General features: G+C 38.4%; 1 protein-coding gene across 2 annotated transcripts in view; it reads left to right on the forward strand.

Annotated features, from left to right (window-relative positions):
* Positions 1-20936, forward strand: part of KHDRBS2 (KH RNA binding domain containing, signal transduction associated 2) — a 387275-nt gene that overhangs the window by 356674 nt on the left and 9665 nt on the right. For both annotated transcript variants that reach the window (XM_074153323.1, XM_074153324.1), the window contains one exon: positions 9659-9717. In XM_074153323.1, coding sequence (XP_074009424.1) covers positions 9659-9717 — 59 coding nt within the window. The remainder of the gene's footprint in view (positions 1-9658; positions 9718-20936) is intronic.

Below are 20936 nucleotides of genomic sequence, written 5' to 3' on the forward strand. Positions count from 1 at the left end.
CCTAAAGTCCTTCTAGCTCTATTTTCTGTTCATTTTCCCCTTTTTGTGCATGCATTTTTTCAGGTTTACTTCAGGATAACAACACAGGATAATCTAATTGGATGGAGGAAGCTGTTTTGTTACAAATAAAAAGAAAGTAGCCCCATTTCCCAACTGCATTTTGATTTGTGGGCACTTTATGACTGATAGAAATAATTTTAGGAACAATTAAAGTAAATTTGATGTTTCAAGCACTAAAAAAGTAAGTGTGTTTTTAATAGAGTAGGGTACTGACATTCGTATGTTTTCCATGTTGTGTTAAATTACAGTAAATAATTCTAGTCCGTTCCTTCAGGATGATCTCATAATAAAGATATCAGATCTTAATTTTTCATAGGTAACATTTTCATCTAGATACATAAATGTACACAAACTGAAGACTATAATACATCTCATAATATAGTACAGTGCAGCACTGGATGAACTTTCTGGTTTAGACTTCTTAATTTTGCTGAAAAGGGGCAAAATTCATTAGGGGAAAAAAAATCTTAGATACAAAAGTATCAAGACACTAAAGAGTTATATTAGTTTTGTTTGCCACTACAAAAGAAATTAATATGATGGCCAACTCATGTAAAGCATAAACGTTCTTATATGCTCCTTTTAGTTTCAAGTATTGACATAGACTTTGTACAACAGTGCCAGGATACATGCAATAATAGTTAGTGCAAATTACAACACAAACCTATTTTGTCAGTCTTATTAACTGACGTCTGTAATCAGGAGAAGATTAAATAAGTCTGCCACGATTCTGCAAGACTGAGTTGCTAAAAACCTTCTGCTGTGCATCTAAGGGACATTTAGAAGCAGCATTCAGGCTGCTCATAGCTTTTAGTGATGCGATAGCTGTCTTGGAGTCAACCATTTTAGAGGCCACCTTTGTCCTTGTAAGTGATGTAACAGCATTGATTCATTAACATCACTGTAAAGTCTAGAAATCCATGTAGCTGATAGCCCATTACTGTGCTAGAGTTGTACAACTGAAAAGCTTATGCGTTCTTCAAAGATCTTTGAGTCAAAATTCCTGAAAATCTTCTACCTGCATGACAGAATTTATTCTTATATTCCATTATGTGCAGAACCTTTTTTGATAAATTTTTGAAATTTTTGAAAACTTCTCAAAAATCTAATTAGAACAGTTACTTCAGAAGAACATTGCCGGTAACAAGTGGCTGTTGTTCAGCAGATAAGTTCTGATCCCTGGATTCAATCTTCAAATGACAGCTATCAGACTTCTAGTAAGATCCTATCTCTTGCCAGTGTCCCTAGTGTGTTTGCACCTACCACTTGTAGTATAGTTCAACGTTCCCTGAGGTGTCCAAACTCCTACCTTCCCTCCAATTGAATCCCCGCTATAATGCTGTGAAAGGATTTCCAAGCAAAAGATGGCAGAAAAATACTCAGGGTAAAACTAAGGTCTTTGGCTGTTTAATTGAATACCAAAGAACTAGGGAGCAAATATTTCTGAACAGTGTTAAGACAAAGACTTAGAGTTGCTGTTGAGAAACTCACAATCATATTCACATGCTCTCTTTCCTAATGTCTTGCTGGAGGGCTTTAATAAACGGCATTTTTCAAATTCATATGTTCTGATGCATTCAGAAAGAAAACACTGAGAGACATCAATGATCTTCCTCGAATCTAGAATAAGTCTAGTAAATGCTTAAAGCAATAATCAGATTCCTTGCTTTAATCAACCAGCCCCACTGTTTTTGACTACTTGCTTGGTAAAACGTTCCTGCAGACTTGTTGTGGAGAAAACTATTCACAGTTAAATGAAACAATTTTGTCTTTAGTTTATAAAAGATGGCTAGACAGGCCTGTGAATGACCATTAATTTATTAGGAGATTATCACATGGTTAAATCTTTTGGTGATATGATCAGAGGTTTACTCACTTCTCTTTCACTAGTAAAAATATTACTATATAGTAAAATATAAAGACACATAAATATAAACCAAGCTGCAATAGGTAGAGTGGTTACACTGGTTCTTTGTAAAATGGGATATTCAGTATTATTTTCTCTGCTGTGCACTTTCTCACCTTTTAAGCAGTATGCATTGTATTTATACTTCGTCATATTTCATTTTGGCTTTGTGCTTATATCCACCTGTTCATAAATAAAGATTTTCCTGTATTTTATTTCCAACCTGTTGAAATCAATCAAGGCAGGAAGCCTCGAATATGACATTTTATGTATCTTCACAGCAATCCACTTAAGGCATTCATCATCAGAAACTGTTTTCAAATGCCATTTCTCATTTATTTGATTCAATGAGCAAAATGGAATCAAATTTCTTTACTCTGAAGTAGAGAAAAGTTTTTCCTCTAAAACTGGGTAGGATTTCTAAAATTCTGCATCATTCCCTTTGCAAATAATGTGTCTGCAGACATTTTGTATTATGTTCTGAAATAATCAATCGTAATTATGTGTCTGTGAGAAGAGTACAGCAGAATGCAGAATATTTGAATAGAAATCCCCATGTGTCTGTGGTTGTGGCAAATAAATGGCAAATTGGTTTCTATTTCAGATGTGTAAAAAAGTTCAGAACCAAAAGTCATCTTACAGTTATGATGGCTCTCCACTCCTATGCTTGTATAACTGTCGCGGGTGTAGCGATTAACTTCACTCATAAGACGGAAGTAGTGAAATATTTGTTAATATTAAACAGTGATTTAACAAAGTTAGTAGTGAATGCAACAGTGTTTTATGTGATTCGATGGCAAGGCACACTCTATTATTTACTGCACAGAGGACAGGGTCAGACAAGCTGTCAGGGAGACCCTCCCGTTGAGTCACGAGGTTCAGAAAGGACCCCCCTTTCTTTCTAAACTCCTTCTCAGAGAGAAGTCTAGGGGCAGCTGGATCCAATCCTAGTCCCAGACTTGGTCAACTGTTTATGTCTAAAGGATTATACATGCGCAATCAATCCTTTTATATCACTTAGCTAAGATTTCAGAGTTTAGCGTGCTATTAGTCGCCTGCCGTGAATATGTTGCGGAGAGGAATCTCTTAACTTTGAGGAGTAACCTTCAGTGGGTGTCCCTGCTCCAGGGGAGATCCTGGTGTTCAGCCCGCTGCCGTGCAGCAGAGCTCAAAGGGCTCTTGGGCTGTCCACTATTTATAGAGTAAGATAATTGACCTATAGTCATATTCTCATGGGAACAAACTATCCAGGTCCCTGCTCCAGACAGTGTTTTGGCTGTGTTGCCAACCATCCCCCAAAGTCCAGGTGCAACTCATCACAGCTCCTGCTGATGGTCATGGCTTGAGCAGGAGCTGGTGGGGGGGAAAGGGGAAGAGCACACCGCCACAATAACTCTACTGGCTTCATTATTTATTTTATTTTATTAATTCATATTTGCTGTAGCATGAAATCAAAGGTAGGAAAATGCTGGAGACAGATGAGAGCCAGTTTAACTTCAGGCATGTTGTAAGCTTCTAAATAAATCCAGGGAGTATTGTAATGGAGACATTCTTCTCTGTTAAAAATATTGGATACAATCAAACGAGCTTTCAGAAAAAGGGAGACTTTATCCACTAAAATGTTCACCATATTATTCCATTAGTTCTAAAGATTTATTCGGTAAAGGACTATATTTGTGATTTAAGGCGGAATCCTGCAAGAAGTTCCTTTATTCAAAAGAATTCTCATCTTTCCTATAGACGTAATGCTCTGTTAAATAGAGATGTTCCAGTAAGCTTCAGCTTCCTAGGAGGATTATTTCTTTATTCACATATTTCCACTATGATATGTTATAAAATAATATTTTATAAAAATTACATATATTGCAGTTCAGATGAATGCAAATGTTGCTCACCTGTCTTCTGAGCATACCGCTTTGTGTAAATAGCTTTTCTTTCATGGCCAGCTATATGTTAAGTCCTGCTTGCTTCTTCCCTCGTGTAGGTGGGAGAAGCATTACAAATACAGTCTTACATAAATTGACTGCCGTAGCGTTAGAGAGGATCCTGTTAGCACAGGAGCTGAGCATTTGATTGTATCAATTATCGATGTTGATAGTTGTAAACTCCAAGGTTTACACAACAGAAATGAGATTGAGAAAGAGGAAGATAACGGGTGATAGGAGACCAAGATCTCAAAAGATCCATTTGAGGAAGTGAAAAAGAATGAGGTGTGTCTAAAATATTGAATCCCACCTCTAGACATCCTTGTGAATTATCCCGGCTGTTAGCTTGACTCGAGAATCTGTTGTTGAACCTAACCTGGACTGGGGTATATCTATAAGGAGTGCTAAAGTTTCATTTATCCATATCTATATGTATATAAGTCTAAATATCTCTCTCTATATATACACACATACATATATATATACACACATGTATGTATATATGTCTAAATATCTATGCATATCTATGTCTAAAGTACAGATGTTGATTGCAAGCTGGCAGAGGCCAGGAATCCCTCTTGAAAGAGTGCCTATCCTAAAACACGATATTGGTTCAATCACACATTGTTGAGTGTCACAACATAAAGTGGGAAGTCTCTCAAGTTATTTTTACTTCTTCAAAGGCCAGCATGAAACTTTTTCATCTGTTTGATCATGAATCTGAACTGTGGAATTTCACTGGCATCAGCTGAATCTCTAGTTTGGACCAATTCTAGTATTTCACAAAAGAAGCCTGATTATTATCTAGTGGTGGAGTTAGAACTCTGAGGTTGATCAAAAGCCTCTTTTCTAAATTCACTAGCTCTTTCCCAGATGTTTCCTAATAAAAGATTCCTGTAATATTCTAGAATATACTCTCCCAGTTAAAAAGTACAACCATTAAGAGAGAAAAAATAAGGTATAATAATGTCTTTACAGGAAAGAAAGGCATTCGGTTTCTTAGGATCTTTTAGGACAGATTACAGAACACACTTCACCTATATGGAACCACACGTTGGCAGTGTTTAAAGCAGATTAACCCTTTCTTGTACCTTTCAGCTTTGGCTGTTAGTGTGCCCATTGTATGGCTGCAGCCACATTTGGTTCTCCACAATTTGAAAATAAAAAGTCAGATGCATCTCTCAGCAAGTAAAAGCAAAGAACAGAAAGACAGAAAGGAAAAAAAAAAAAAAAAAAAAAACCACAAAAAAGACCATGAGGGAACAAGAAGGACTCAAGTTCTTCAGTTCTTGCAATGTTCTGCTGCCTTATATTGCAGAAGGTGTAAGAGCATCCAGGGAGCCAGATGGTAATGTTGCTAACCATGGGTCTCTTGTCAGCAGCTTCCTGCAGGTGCAGGAGGAGATTGGTCAAAGGCTAATGCAGTCTACACATTAATATTGTGATTTCCTATACCTAATGCCATTGATCTCTGAATGGTGAACATCACCCATCTCCAAGGTGGCTTATTGACTCAAAAGTCAAGGTTTTGTGCCTTCAATCTTAACTCTTTTGTTTGTGGTTCTTTGCTTAAAGCACCTTAGAGCACCATTTTCATTTTCCCCAGCCTTTTGGATAACAAGCTGTGTGGTTTCCCATGGGTGTTGACACAGTCAGACTGGAGTTTGGTTTTCCTTAGCTAATGTCAATTTGAAAAAGTCCCAATTAATGAGAAGTTAAAAACCTCTGTTGTCTTTAAAGGTTGCTGTTTCGATACAGAGCCTCTGTATGTGGGCCCTTCTTATATCATAGGATCTCCAGATAATTCAGGTTGGAAGGCAGCTCAGGGGGCCCTTATCTCTCAAATAAGGAACATCTTTTATGTTCTTTTTTTTGGAACTGATCCGGCTTTTTCTGCATGAAAAGAAGACGTCACAATTTATGGGAACTTTAATCCCAAATCTTTAAAAGTAACAGGTTCAAAAGCACTAAGCTAAGCCAATGGTTATATTAAAAATAAGCATAAATATGTTATGATTATGAATGTTAACAATATACGCACTATTAATTTTCTTGTCCGCAGAATAGGAATGAGGACAGAATCATACATCTTTGTTGCAAAAGTTTCATTTAGATAGACAAAAATTACATCAGAGGTTCTCAGATTGTTAGCCATTTGAGATATAAAAATAATTAAACTACTTGTAAGATTCACGGTCCCATGTATACCAATTCTTCCACAAGTGGTACATGTAGAAGATTACTAAAGTCTAAGTCAGGGCACATCAAGACCTCTGTGTTGCAGAAGTCTGGTGTTAAAGTACAGTGCAATGCTTTGAAAATTTAGGAGGAAAAGCTGAAAAGCTGTTAATGAGCTAATCTTATCTGCTTTATAAAATGTATTGCATCCTGCTTTCAGGTGGGTGCGTGTACTTAACTAAATTACACTTCATGTTGCTTGAAAGTAATGAATGCTAATGACAGATAATGGTGTCTTGTTTCCAATTAGCACTGACAAGACAGCCTGAGGTTTCTAGAGCTCATGATCACTGAATTTTCCAGGAACAGTCTGAGAACTTTAAAATTATATAACTAAGTTTTATTTATGCTGAATGCATTGGCTGATTGTTTCCTTCCACAGCTGAGCACAGTGCAAAAGAGCTGCATCTCTCTGTAGTTCAATAATCTAAAAAAAGACCTTATGTATGTAAAGTCATGTTTTATCACACATTTTTTATAAACATCATTGTTCACGTTAATAAAAAACACAGGAAAATGTTTACAAATAAATGCATGTAATAGATTGTATTGAATATTCAGAAAGGTTTAAAATAGAGCAGGCTAATGGATAAGCAGTCTGGCTCACAAAATGTGAGTTTAAATCGGGTATTTCACATTAAGAAATAAATTTCCTTCACTTTGGTATTGTTCAAAACGCTATCTAATATGAATTAGCAAGGAATTTGAAATACCATTTTGGCTCAAATCTATGAAAAATGTATATTATTCAGGGATACAGAGTTGGAGAACTTAGATAACAATCAAGTATTGTGCTATGAATTATGCATTTTCAGAAATGTGTTAAGTATTGTGCTCACAGACATCAAATAAGCAGTATATAGCAAATCACTTCCTTTCTGCAGTTGCAATATGACTTGTTTCTTATTTTAACAGTTTGTGTATTAACTTTGTATTCTGTTTAGAATGTGTTTCAGTTCCGAATGTTCACCGTGCAGCAGTTTTATCTCACATCCTTCTTGTCTATATGATTGTGTGTTTTTTCTCTAATAAAAACGTACAACAACAATAATGTAGCAATGAATTTTTACGTGCTATTGTGAACCTTGCATTTTGCTGGATGCTGTGTTGAGGGTAATAGCTCAAAGCCCTACTCAGTGACCACTGAAAAGCCAGACTGCTGTTGGTAACTTAGTGGTCTGCAGACTGGGTCCCAGATGCACTCCTTTTAAAGCTGACCTTTGGATGCAACCGCTTTGTTTTATAAAATGTATCGGGGAGAAACACTGGCATTTTATCCACTGACAGAAGATGAGAATCGTGAGGTTTCTTCTCCTGTAGTTCCATTCGCTAGTCCCACACCCTTCTACCCAGAAAAGCGGGCAGTATGCCAAAGTGCTGCTGCTTAAATTGGATTACACGAGATTTTTTCGTACTGCTGTCTGCCACATCTGAGTGGCATGTCATCTGTCTGTTCTGTACATTTCAAGTAATTTCTTAGGTCTAACCCACCAGCTCTGTAGATATGACTAGATACATGACTTAACCCTTGCGTTGCCAGTTCTGTAGTTCAATTTACATAATCCTGTAATTTTGCTTAACTGGCTACTAGAATCATTACAAAATAGTACAGAATGCTTAGTATGGTCAATAAACAAAATTTGTATTCTTGCTGTTTGATTCTTGCACCAATTCAATAGGAGGATGTATATGTTTAGATAATTAATTTTCAAGCAATTGGGTGACTCACATTATCCTAGAAGGTAATGCTCTGCAGGGATTATGTCCTATAGAGTTCAGATGGCATTGGGAAAGACATTTAAACATATTAACTTCATTTTCATTAGTGTCATTCGTATGTCCATTTTCTCAAACTGCGTTAGCTAATGAATTTCATGTCTGAGATATAGACGTCAGCGTACTATCCACTCACATGAATGACCTCTGGCTAAATTACTAAATTAATGCACAACAATTATAGCTGCATTTTGAGTTACAAAAAAAACCCACAGATATTTGTGGCTGAAAACTGACTATGCAAGCTGTGCTTAGCCAGTTAGGGGATGACGTGTCCCAAATCAAAACAAGTTGACTGTCACTTATCAGATACATGTAATCAGTGCTTTCAAGTGAGATGCAGCACATGAATTATTCTCAGAAATTATTCCAAAAATAGTTACGAATAGCTGTTAAGTTTGAGAAATTAAAAATCTGATTACAGGCAGCTTGTGAACAAAGAAGTCAAAATTAGTTTAAAAAAATAATTGTTACTGATTGCTTGTTTATCTCTATTGCATTTGTGAAACATTTTTACGTACACTCCACTGTCAACTAGGCTTCTCTTTCAAGTATAAACTAATATTTTTTAAATTATATTCTAACATGGCAAATTGCCTGAGCAATAACGTTATAAATAGTGCAATATCAAGCTGATTGCCTGCTTCTGTTCGTTTTGCAAGAGTCCATCTCATACAGCGTCCAAGGAAAAAGAAGGAAAAGTGACAATAACAAAAAATTAACAAGAAAAGTCTAACATCTGTTTGGTTCACTGCAAATGGAAGAAATACCGTATAGTAGAATTCATGGAGTTTGTAAGCTTTCTGGGCAGAGACCTATTCTTGTTTTCTCTACCTGGTACCTGATAATACTGGTAGTCTTATCTTGAATTTGGTACCAGGTACGAAATACACAGTGCAAACTGTAAATAATAGTAACAGTCAAGCAAAAGTGTGAAAAAATTTCCATTTCATTATGTCTTAGAGGTCAGATTTTCTGGTTGTCCACTCCAGGTAATAGCTGGGCATTGCTGATTATCAGGGTGCAACTGTCATCTGAAATCTTTTGATAATACGTTAATATGACCATACACAATTTTTGTTAATGAACAGAAAGCAGTGAAAAAGTCAGTTTGAGACTCTAAGTATGATTTTCCACTTCTTACAATATGCACTTTATTGATTACTGTATAAAACTTTCCATGGGCATAAGGAGAAGGCTGTGGAGAATCAGGTTTGTCTCTACAAGCGGTGAAAACATATTTTCTTCTTCAGGAGCAAAGCTGAAAACCTGTCAGTGTTTTCGGTAAAGATAAATAGTTTACAGGTTCCACACAATACAATGCAGCCAGATTTGGGGAAAACAAACTATGCTGAGTTTGATACCGCATAAATGTTTGGCATTACAGAGAAATGAGATTAACACTTCTTTTGGCAGTTTAACAATAGTGAATAACAAAGTGGATGGTCTTCTTTCGGACCTTATTTTTGCAAATAGAATTTCTGTCAGTGTTTGTCACATTTTCTAGGTTTGCATATTTAGAACCAATTTTGTTTTATGCTCAGTAGATAAGAAATGTGGTGTGCTGTATAATAGCTGTTATTGTCACTGATACATTTTCCTTCACATTTTTTAAATTCTCACTACCCCTGAAACCAACTGGACTATGCTATCATGTAAAAGTGTCAAAATATGTTTCATTTTCTATGCTTTGTTTTCATTTTGAGTTGGTTACCTATGATAATAGTGACATGGCTATCTAAATCTGTTACAGTGTGCCTGAATATTATGACTACGGTCACGGAACAAGCGAAGAGGCTTATGACAGCTACGGTAAGGTCTATTCTATCTTCAGCAAAAGTGTGAAACCAAAAGGAAAAATCTGTCACTGACAACTCAGAAATTACTTCCACATACCTTCCTTTCTTTCGCTGCTTTAACAAAGACCAAACAAAATGGATTTCTGTAACTTTAGGGTGAGATTTGACTTATTGAAGTAGGACCAGAAAGTTGGACAGATCGATTTTGATCAAAACTACAAAGCCAATTAATCAGTGTCACAGATCAGCTTTAAGAGTGACACCAGAGTTTCTGATTAGTGCCTGAATATATTTCACGGTCTTGTTTCAGTGTGTTTCAGTTTCAGTCTGCTTGATGTGCCAGCAATAGCATGCATCTGCTACTGTCATATGCATCATTTCAACCAGCAAGTTGGTAGGTTTTGAAATGGTATGAATGGTATAATATTTTTAATGGTATGAAGCTGTGGCAGGGGAGGTTTAGATTAGATATTAGGAAGAATTACTTTACTGAAAGAGTGGTCAAGCACTGGAACAGCCTGCCCAGGGAGGTGGTGGAGTCACCATCCCTGGAGGTATTTAAGAAATGTGTAGACGTGGCTCTTCAGGGCATGCTCTAGTGCCCGAGATTGTTAGTTTGTGGTGGGGTGTTGTGTGTGAGGTTGTGGGTGTGGGGTTTAGTTGGTGGGTGCTTTTTTGTTTTGTTTTGTTTTGTTTTGTTTGCTTGTTTGTTTGTTTTTGTGTGTTGTGGGGTTTTTTTGTTTGGTTTTTTTCTTTTTTTTTAATGTGGTTGGACTCGATGATCTCAAAGGTCCCTTCCAACCACTAAGATTCTGTGATTCTGTGATTCTGTAATATAGACTTAATGAAAGTGGAAAGAGAGGGTGCTGTACCACCATGGGAACCCCCACTGCACCTAGAGGAAGAGGAATGTCTTGTGCCACACCAGGCATGTGAGTAGAGGGAGCGCTGTACTCTTTGCACCTCTCCCCACTGTGTCTGTGTGTGAGCTGGGATAGTTCCACTTCACAGGAACACAGGGCACGAGAGGAAAATAAATTGTTGCTCCAGAGTGTACAGCCTGTTTTCTAGGTCTCTTGTTTGATATTAGTGATGTGTTTCAATAACTAATTAGAATCTATTCCATCTTTTCCTATCAGGCTTTTTTTTTTTTCAGTATATTTTACCATCAGATGGCACAGTGAACCCGACTCTGACATTTTCACTGAAATAAGAGAGCAACGCTGACTATCGTCAGCTGAGAGACTGACCCTAGTATATTCAGCAGAGTTGTCATGCTTGATTTACCACTACTACTACTACTAAAGTATCATAAGCTTACATGGTGACTTCCAAAGCATTGTAAAAATGTGAGCTGGTGGAAATGGCGCTGCAAGTAGAAGTTACAGTAAGGGGTTATATAAGGATTGCTGCTTGAAAGCAGTAATTTTATTCATGCAGCTGTGAAGCAAATGTCACTGTAATGCAAAGTTGGTTTCCTTTGTGTTTGTACAGAAATCACGAGACATTACTGAGACGTTGTCAAAATGATTGCATTGAATAATCAGGAATAACTTAATTTTTTATATAATCAGTGCTCACAATACATTTGGATAATACAATGTGCAGTCAAGCAGATTTTCAGTGCTAAACAAGTAATAATAATAATAACTTATCCATGTGGATGTGTGTGGTTCTGTTACCCTTTGTTTTGTTTCCTTTTTGTACGTACTTTTTTTAATACCTGCAGTGAAAGACTCCCCTCTACAGATCCCCTCTCTGTCTCTCCTTCCAAATGCATTGCTAAGGTTTTGGGCAATGCAGCAAAGAAAGAAGTCTGAGCTCAGCAGTAAGGGTTACCACTACTTAACTTTTAACTAGACTTCCCCATGCTGAATTTAGGCAAGACATTTAAAGTAATGTCACTCTTCCTCCAATCCCTCATTTGTAAAACTAGAAGAATAGTACTTGTTTTCCCAGCAGAGCTTTTGAATGGACTAATTAGCTAAGGCTTACAAAGTGTTCAAAGACTAGACCCTCAGCAAGTTTGCTGACGATACAAAACTGGGAGGGGTGGCTGACACACCGGAAGGCTGTGCCACCATCCAGCAAGACCTGGACAGGCTGGAGAGCTGGGCAGAGAGGAACCTGATGAACTTCAACAAAGGCAAGTGTAGGGTGCTGCACCTGTGGAGGAGTAACCCCCTGCACCAGTACAGGTTGGGGGCTCCCACCAAGGGAGTGGGGAGATCGGACTCCACAGGGTTTCTTTGTGCGGGAGTCAGAGGGAGGAGATGGTTGGGGGCTGACCTGCTGGAGAGCAGCTCTGTGGAAAAAGATCTGGGAGTCCTGGTGGACAACAGGAGGACCATGAGCCAGCAATGTGCCCTTGTGTCCAAGAAGGGCAATGGCATCCTGGGGTGCATCAAGAAGAGTGTGGCCAGCAGGTCGAGAGAGGTCATCCTCCCCCTCTACTCTGCCCTGGTGAGGCCCCATCTGGAGCACTGGGACCAGTTCTGGACTTCTCAGTTCAAGAAGGACAGGGAACTGCTGGAGAGGGTACAGCAGAGGGCTACAAAGGTGATGAGGGGCCTGGAGCATCTCTCTTATGAGGAGAGGCTGAGGGACTTGGGTCTTTTTAGTCTAGAGAAGAGAAGACTGAGGGGGGATCTGATCAATGCTTAAAAATACTTAAAGGGAGGGTGTCAGGAGGATGGGGCCGGTCTTTTTTCAGTGGTGCTCAGTGACAGGACAAGAGGAAATGGGCACAAACTTGAACATAGGAAGTTCCACCTAAACATGAGGAGGAACTTCTTTCCTTTGAGGGTGGCAGAGCCCTGGAACAGGCTGCCCAGGGAGGTGGTGGAGTCTCCTCTGGAGACATTCAAAACCCACCTGGACACGTTCCTGTGCAACCTGCTGTAGGTTGTCCGGCTCTGGCAGGACTAGATGATCTCCAGAGGTCCCTTCCAACCCCATATCATTCTGTGATTCTGTGATTATGACTAAATTTTTGCTCTGCATGAAGCTACATTTTTTTTTGCCATTTAGCAGCTGAAACAAACTCAAAATGCTTGGGTTTGCTTTGCTAAACTTGTCTTAAAATACATGGTTGATAACTGTGGACTTGCTTTCCTGCTTAAACAATTTTCTGAGCTTGCATTTGATTACAAAATTCTGGAATAGTTTTACCAGTAACCTGGAATAAGCTTAAAAATGGAATAATATTCCAAATTGCTATTTTTCTATTTTCTGAAATCAGATACATTTCTATGTGAGTCTTTGTTCTCCTGTTGGTTCAGTTCTTTTAGGAGATTAGTAAATTCACTAGTGCTGTACTGTGGAAACCTGTGGGTGTCACCCCGAAGTAACCACCATTTATCTGAAGAGGTAATCTGAGTATATGGAGCTGTAGAATATATTCTAAATTTCCTTATTTTCTAAATTCTTGGTACATATACTGATGTTCCCTCTGTATGTGGCTTTTTAAGTACCTCCCACCCAGCCAATAAGCAGTCTGGTGCCACCCCTTCTCATCTTCATGTAACTTTTACCCTAATTCTCTGTTTCCAGAGAACTGTTCCCAGTTCTCTACTTCTTTTTCAGGCTGTTTTGCGATTCATTGTGAGTCTTCTGAATCCATCCCACTGTGTAAAATCAGCTGTCCCTTCATATTTCACCATCCTGCGGAAATCAACAGTCTTTCTTTTACTCTAGTTAGAGTTTCACATGTTTTATTACCTTTGACAACAAGTGTGCATTCCTCCTTTACAATCCTTCTGGCACACCTCTGTGATTCAGAATTCCCCCAAACTCTGAATAAGGCCACACACAAACAGTACGTGAACATAGAAGTGGTGTCTTCTTGTTGTCTCTTAGACATTTGTTGTAACAAATTGTCTTTTCACACTTACCCCTTCCAAGAACAGTATCTGAATCCTCAAAAACCGACTAGCTTGGCATTTCTTTCTTTTCTCCTGTGCATCCTCTTGCTTCCAATTTATCTTTAGGGAGGGCAGTTCTCAATCCCGAGAAGGTTTCCTTTTATTCTTTTTCATGAAGAAAATTCAGCCAAATAGCAATGCTACTTTTTCTTTTTTTTTTTTTTAAGTGTAATATAGAGCTCTCTGTAGTTTGTTAAGTATTATATAGCACCATAGTACTCCCATATGAGCTGCCTACTATTACTTTTCTTTCTATCTGGGCTCCTGAGAAGTAGCAGGTGTTTTTTGTCTCATGGGTTCTTCTATGCTCCTTTTAAAAGAGCTTGTGGAGAAATCTGGCTGGGGGCACTGTTTCCTCAGAAGTTCTTAAAATGTATGCATTTATAGATTGTTCATGATAGGGTTGCAAAAATCACAGTGGTGTTTCAGAGCAGAGCCCACCTGAACACCATGTCATTCTCAGAAGTTCGTCTCTCTTTTGATTAGATGGAAGTACTAAACAAGAAATGGCCTAAGTCACTTATCTGAGGCTGGGCAAAATGAATTCTTACATGCTATTCGCCACTGTAGAATCCACAACTTGGGTTAATTGCCTTGACTTCTTGTTCGGTTTCTGATGTGAAGGTTCCTGAGAATTCAATCCCTTCCAAATCCAACCAAGCAACCTCCCAAGACAAGGACAAAGGCAGCTGAGAGGGATGTATGTAAAATCCCACAATTTCCCAGGACTTAGGGATGTTCCGTGAATGAAAGTTCATAGCACAGAACGCTGTCGTGCAGTTAGATACTCAAACTCTATTGTGATTTGATATGCTTGCCACCCAGTCTCTCAGAAGGATCAAAGTAGAGACACTTCAAAGCATTCCCTGCAGCAGTTCTGGGCACCTGGAAATACTTTACTAAGGAATTATGAGATTCCTACAAATTTTTGATAGGATCAGGATTATGCAGCTACTGCTAGAGAATTTTGAAGATCACTGTTCTGGCCTAAAGAACATAAATGTGCTCTCATTATATTTTAATAATTTTCTGGTTTCCCTTCTAGCACTGTTGTCATCTGATGAGGTAGTTTCACTAGATAGGTGAAAACATGAATGTAATAATTTGTCTTCTAAATCAATTAGGATAAAATGTACAACTACAGATTTGGTAACTGAGATCCTTTCCTGCCCATATGTAATGTCATGCCCAAGTCCAAAAAGCATCTTCACTGGACAAGACCACTGTAAAGTAAAAGGCTTTTATAAACCATTCACATTCTCATTTTTATCTCCTTTTCCCTGTTTTTTAGAGGAATCAGCACTCTCAATACAAGTGTTGTGCTGTGTGAGGTCACTTGAGACTTGCTAGCAAGGCGCATGCAATACCTTATAAGCTATATTAATTATATCTGACCTGCCTCACAGTTGTTTCATTTGAATCCTTTTTCTCCCTTGCACTGATGGGAGCACACAAGGTTTTATTTATCAGATACAGTTTCTGTCTTTGTTCTTCCCTGGGCTGAGGACTTGGCTCTAGCAGACGAGCTCTGCCAGTTCCTGCTGCAGAAGGCTGAAGAGGCTCCTGCCTCTGCTTCCAAAGGCTGATACTGCCATAGCGAGGATGGAGGAAAGCAAGACTGTGCCTGTTGTCAGATGCTGTAGTTCACAGACTGGTGCATATTTTGCCCTGTGTATTACCTGAAAATGATGACGATTTATGTTTTTTATGCCAGGTCATGAACTGTAGTATCTGAGAGGCCAGTACACGTGGACTTCTGTTGCTACTACCAAAAAAGCAGAAATCATAGGTAGAGGGTAAAAGGAGAGGCTTAAAGTCTATAAGCTCATAAACCACCACAATTAAACTAGAATAACACCACCTGCCAAAGGCCTTAGGCAAGAGTTAGGGAGGTTAATCTGTACCTTGTCTCCTGCACAAAAAGGAAAGACATAAGTGAACTCCACTCTCTTTCCTGTTGCTGTACAGCAAAAGCTTCAAAGGCTGTTTACTGCAGGTGCTGCCATTGCAGCGAGGAGACACCATTATTTAAGTGTGCTCTATATTCACCAAAAATTTTCAAATGTGCACATTTTCTCTAATTACCACATTTTGTGGTGCATATTCTACTCCAGTTTAACATTAAGTGCTCACTTGTAAACAACTGGTATTTGGGTTTAGGATAATTCCATCTTTAATTAAAATTGGAGAGTGTAACTGTTTAGTGTAATGCCTTTTATTATAAGACACTCTTTAAGTTGTAAAATGCTGCCACAATGATTTAACTATTTCACAAATAATGCCTTGCCAATCACTCAATATGAGAGCTTTGCAGTTGTGATGGCAATTACTTTACTAAGTAATGCTCTACACAGACAGCATGTTATAAACAAATTCTTTATAGGGCTTTATAGGACTAACAACTAAAAATGTATGGGAATGTTCCGCTACGTTTTTATTACCTTGTTTATTTTTTAATTTTGTGTTTGGCCTGAATAATGTATTACCAAGGTTGGTTTGTTGTTATGGGTTTTTTTTTAGAATAACAATGACAGTTTCTGCTGAACAAGTAAAAGTAAAAATAAATATATAGTGATGAAATTTGGGGAGGAAAGAGTGTACAGAGTGTTCAAACGTCAGGAATTCTGAATAGCTTGATTGCAGAGATGTTGCCTTAGGAGACATAAATTCTCATACTTCATCATGAGATATAAGCTTGCTCATTTCATGGAGAAACTCAAGTAACTACCATCCTGATGTGAAATAAACCCTGTGTTGATCAATCTACGGCAGTGATAAAAACAAATGAAGCCATGCTGCAACGTACACAGAAAAATATTGGTAAATTTTGAAAAAGCACTTTTTAGCAATTGCTCTGCAGGTGAAGATAAGAGGTTTGTTCAGCTGTCAAGTCCAAGTTCCTTCCTTATTTTTAACAATAGCTTTGGTACTGTTATGTCATTGGTTCCAATATTCATTATGCTCAGGGTGCTAAGGGTTTCTTACCCTGTTTTTCTAGCCTAGCCCCATTTAAGTTTTCAAATGTAGGAAATTAAGTGCTTAAATAAGGTAGTGACTGATACGCAGATGTAAGACACGTAGGTCTGATTCTCCTCATTGCAGCATTTGACTTCACATAGCTTGTGATTATAGGCAAGATCTTTACGAACACTAATTAATAAAGCTTTACTAATGTGCACTGATTGTACATTTATATCATCTGAGCATATACATTTGGTATCTGATAGGAAATATCACTGGCAACATACCAAAGAAAACTTTCTTTGGTTTCTAGGTCACAGCATTGACTAGTCATCTCAGAGGCATCAGGACACAGATTGCTCCAGTGTGGTGGAGTTTTTCTGTGGTGCCTTGACAGAGCACTTGGCAGGCAGGTTAGGCCATGCTGGGTGCTTCTACACTAGCATAGGACCAGAAGTGCTCTTTCGAAGCAAATTTCTCAGCTGTCTACATTTCTCACTCTTCTTTTCACATCACTGAGTGGGCTCCAAGTACATGACTTTTAGTCTGAAACTAAACCAGGAGGTGCACTTGCAACTGTTAGTGAGAATTCAGTTCAGAGGCTCACACTAGGGCCGGTGTGAAATGGAAAAAATCTCTAGAAGCCATATAGTGTGAACATCAGGTCCTCAGCATCAGCTGTTTCACTCTGCAGATCATTCCTATTTGTATGCACTGTGTACTAATGTTGATACAGCACCCGAGTCCTGATGTTTCCTCAGCTGTCCAGGCTAATGACTTTGCTACACATGCCGTGATTCTGTCCCAAATGATGCTGGAGTGTGCCATGTGCCTGCATGACCACCTTTATTTTGGGGGAGTTGAGGCATCTGGTCTCTACCTGAGCATGAGGCAGGTGTACACCCAGCCCTGGAACTTAGAAGTGGTCCCTAAGTCTTCCTGTACAGCACTCTATTTTTCTTCCAACAGAAACAGGAGTCATTGAAGACTTCTACTGCATATGGACAGAAGATATACCAAATAAATTGTCCTCTAATCTTCTATTTCAGTCATTCCTATACATACTAGGGTATGAGAGATCCAGTTCCTACTCTGCGGGACAGAATGAACTGTCAAAAGCGTTTCCTCGATTTTCTGCAAAATTTTATCAATTCTTTTACTGGAGGAATCACCTTAGCTGTCTCCCAAATAGTATTCGTTCCCTCAGAAGAGATTTATGATTTTCATAAGAGCATGATTTTGAAAGTCTGCAGAAAAGGGAGCACATTTTGAATGCAGCTATGATGGCTACTGTGGGGAAGATACTAAAGTTATTGCTGTTTTGTGAAATCAGTGTTAAAATTAGGCTATAATTCTATAGAAAGTTCCATATTTAAACCTGTCATATTCTTTTAACTGACTGTGTATCCTAAAATATTTGTACTTCAGTTATTATGCTACAACACTGAAAAGAAATCCACATGCAGCATAAGAACAGAGTGCTTTTAATTTATAGCGACTTGTTGTGCTTCCTCCGTTACTCCTGAATTATAAATCTGTTTCTGTGACAGAATAAGAATAAGTAAATCATACAAAACTTTCCAAAGTAATATATCAAATGGTAATTTCAATGCCTTTCACTATGGGAACAGTACATTTGGAGAATCTAAGAAAAAAGTCCTGTAATACTGGTGTGCATGTAGTGCTGACCGTCTATATAATTCCAGGCACAGTACATCACTGCACATTTCGTGTTTTATTACCAGAAAGTAACAGAAAGTTATTTTTTACTGAAAATAAGACAAAAATAAAGCTCTCTCCACACTGTCACATTCACACTCACAGCAACACTGGTTATAGCCCATCTCCTCCCTGTGTTGCAGTTTCCCAAACTAGTTACCTGGGAACCCTGATACTGCTCCTCTTCTGCGTGCGGCAGACCTTTTCTGCGAAAGTGGCTGAAGTCTTCTAAGAAATCGTTTTCTCCAGTAGTCATTACTGCTCCTCTTGCTGGCATTGCTCAACCCACGAGTGCTCGAGTACTCCTCGTCTGCTCCAGTGCTAGGTCAGCTGGAGAATTTCTATGATTCTCCACTACCAGTTTAAGCCAGGGCAGCTCACAATACTAAAGTAGATTTGGAATATCTAATTTGTTATCCCTCCAGAAGAGAAGGTACTGTCAAGCACAGGGACAGTAGATTTTTAAACCAGTTACAGCTAAGTCCAGAAAATGGGCTACAGAACAAGGAGGTTTATCTAACATTTCTGTTTTTTAAGCCATATGTATTGCATATTAGTAAAATACGGTAAAATAAGTGGTATTTAGCATGGTATAAGGAAGCATAATGGTCTTGAGCCTATGTTTCAAAAACACTTTTTGTCTTCCGACAAGATTCCACATTTCAAATAAGAAAAGTACCTTTCGTGATTTGAAAGATAGCCACTTCAGCTATTCTAACAAGATTATAAAATGCATAGTACGAAGTCAGAAATTCCTGTCTATGTGGCAGGCTTTGCAGATAAGCAAAAAGAGAGCAAAGAGTGAAAAAATAAGTAGATGCTCCTTTAAAAAAAAAAAAAAAAGACCAAACCTGTTTTTGAATTTTTTGTCTAAAACAACATATACTTGTCCAATTATGACACAAGAACAGTGCAACTGTCTTTTCTGTGTGGGTTTATGGGGTGAAATACTGGCTTTGGCAATGTTAGCTGAACTTTAGTCATTAGCTTGTGCAGGGCAAAGTTTCCACCCATTGCTTAGTACTTTGTCTCCACCCATCTTTTCGCAGAGGGAGAACTTTGGAGGCTTTCTAGAAAGGCAGCACAAATTGAATTATCCAAAGAAAATTGTTCTAATTTTCAGTGTTCTCATTTTAATGTTAAATGTCTGGTTTCTATTGGGTCTTCTGCTCAGCACAGCTATAGCACTTCTCTCTCACTGTTCAGGCAATTAATTACATCTCAGAACACCCCAGGGAAGCAGGTATTCCTGTCTCATTCTACACAGTGAGGAAGCCATACCACAAAATATTAAATCATTATCCAAGGTCACTGAGCAAACAAGACGCAGAGCTAGTAATCACAATTCCTGAATGCTGCTTACTCTCCATCTCTAGTGCTGTACTCTCTCTCCCAATGTATGCAGTATAATGACCTTGCAAAGAAGGTAGAGATTCTTTTTCCTCATAGGAAAGAAAACTATTTTATTCTGAATTTAAGCAGCTTCTATATTTCTAATAGGACTGAAAACTGAATGGCAAATCAAATTAAACCATTATCTTAATTGCTGTTACATACATCTTGACTATCTAAGCAGAATAGCTCTTTTTATCTCTTCCTGGCCACCTGTCCAGTATAATTGACCAGAGATGAATGAAGTTGTGCCCAAAAATTGTGGGCAATATTCAGATGTTAAAGAAGTTACCAGGAAGAAGAAGTGATGAGGTCTTTATTATTACAGGGATTAAGTAATGAATATAAATGTAAAATTATTAGGAAATAACATATTCATATGCAAATCACATGCTGTTAATATGTATTTTTTAATTTTAAGGCATCTGTTAATATGATCTGCCTATTAATTACTTGTATTGTTGCCCTCTTTGCATTTATGAAAGAGTTTTATTCAATGCTGGAAAATTCCATTACAAGGTTGCAGAATGCTGACTGAAGAGATGGAAAAAAGTGTTTTTCTTGTACTAGAATATATTTTTAAGCATGCGATGATAGCCACTGCTTGGGGTAGAATTTTGGGGTAGATGGACTACTGTGAATTTTTCTGTGCTTTCAATACTACATAGGTAAAATAGTAAGACAGAAACAACTTCATCTGTATTTCTAAGTGATACCATTTAGTGATCTCATATTCAAAACAATATATGGGCTCTGTGAATGAAGAACTGCCCACAGTAGGAGAAGATCAGGTTCGAGACCTATTAAGGAACCTGAAGGTGCATAAGTCCATGGGACTGATGAAATCCACCCACGGATCCTGAGGGAGCTGGCGGACAAAGTTGCTAAGCCGCTTTCCATCATATTTGAGAAATCGTGGCAATCTGGCGAAGTTCCCGCTGACTGGAAAAAGGGGAACATAACCCCGATATTCAAAAAAGGAAAAAAGGAAGACCCAGGGAACTATAGGCCAGTCAACCTCACCTCTGTGCCTGGCAAGATCATGGAGCAGATCCTCCTGGAATCTCGGCTAAGGCACATGGAAAATAAGGAGGTGATTGGAGACAACCAGCATGGCTTCACCAAGGGCAAGTCATGTCTGACAATTTGGTGGCCTTTTACAACACTGCCACAGGCTTGGTGGACAAGGGCAGAGCAACAGACGTCATCTACCTGGACTTATGCAAAGCGTTTGTCA

Source organism: Numenius arquata, chromosome 9, assembly GCF_964106895.1.
Source record: "Numenius arquata chromosome 9, bNumArq3.hap1.1, whole genome shotgun sequence".
NCBI classification, from domain to species: Eukaryota; Metazoa; Chordata; class Aves; order Charadriiformes; family Scolopacidae; genus Numenius; species Numenius arquata.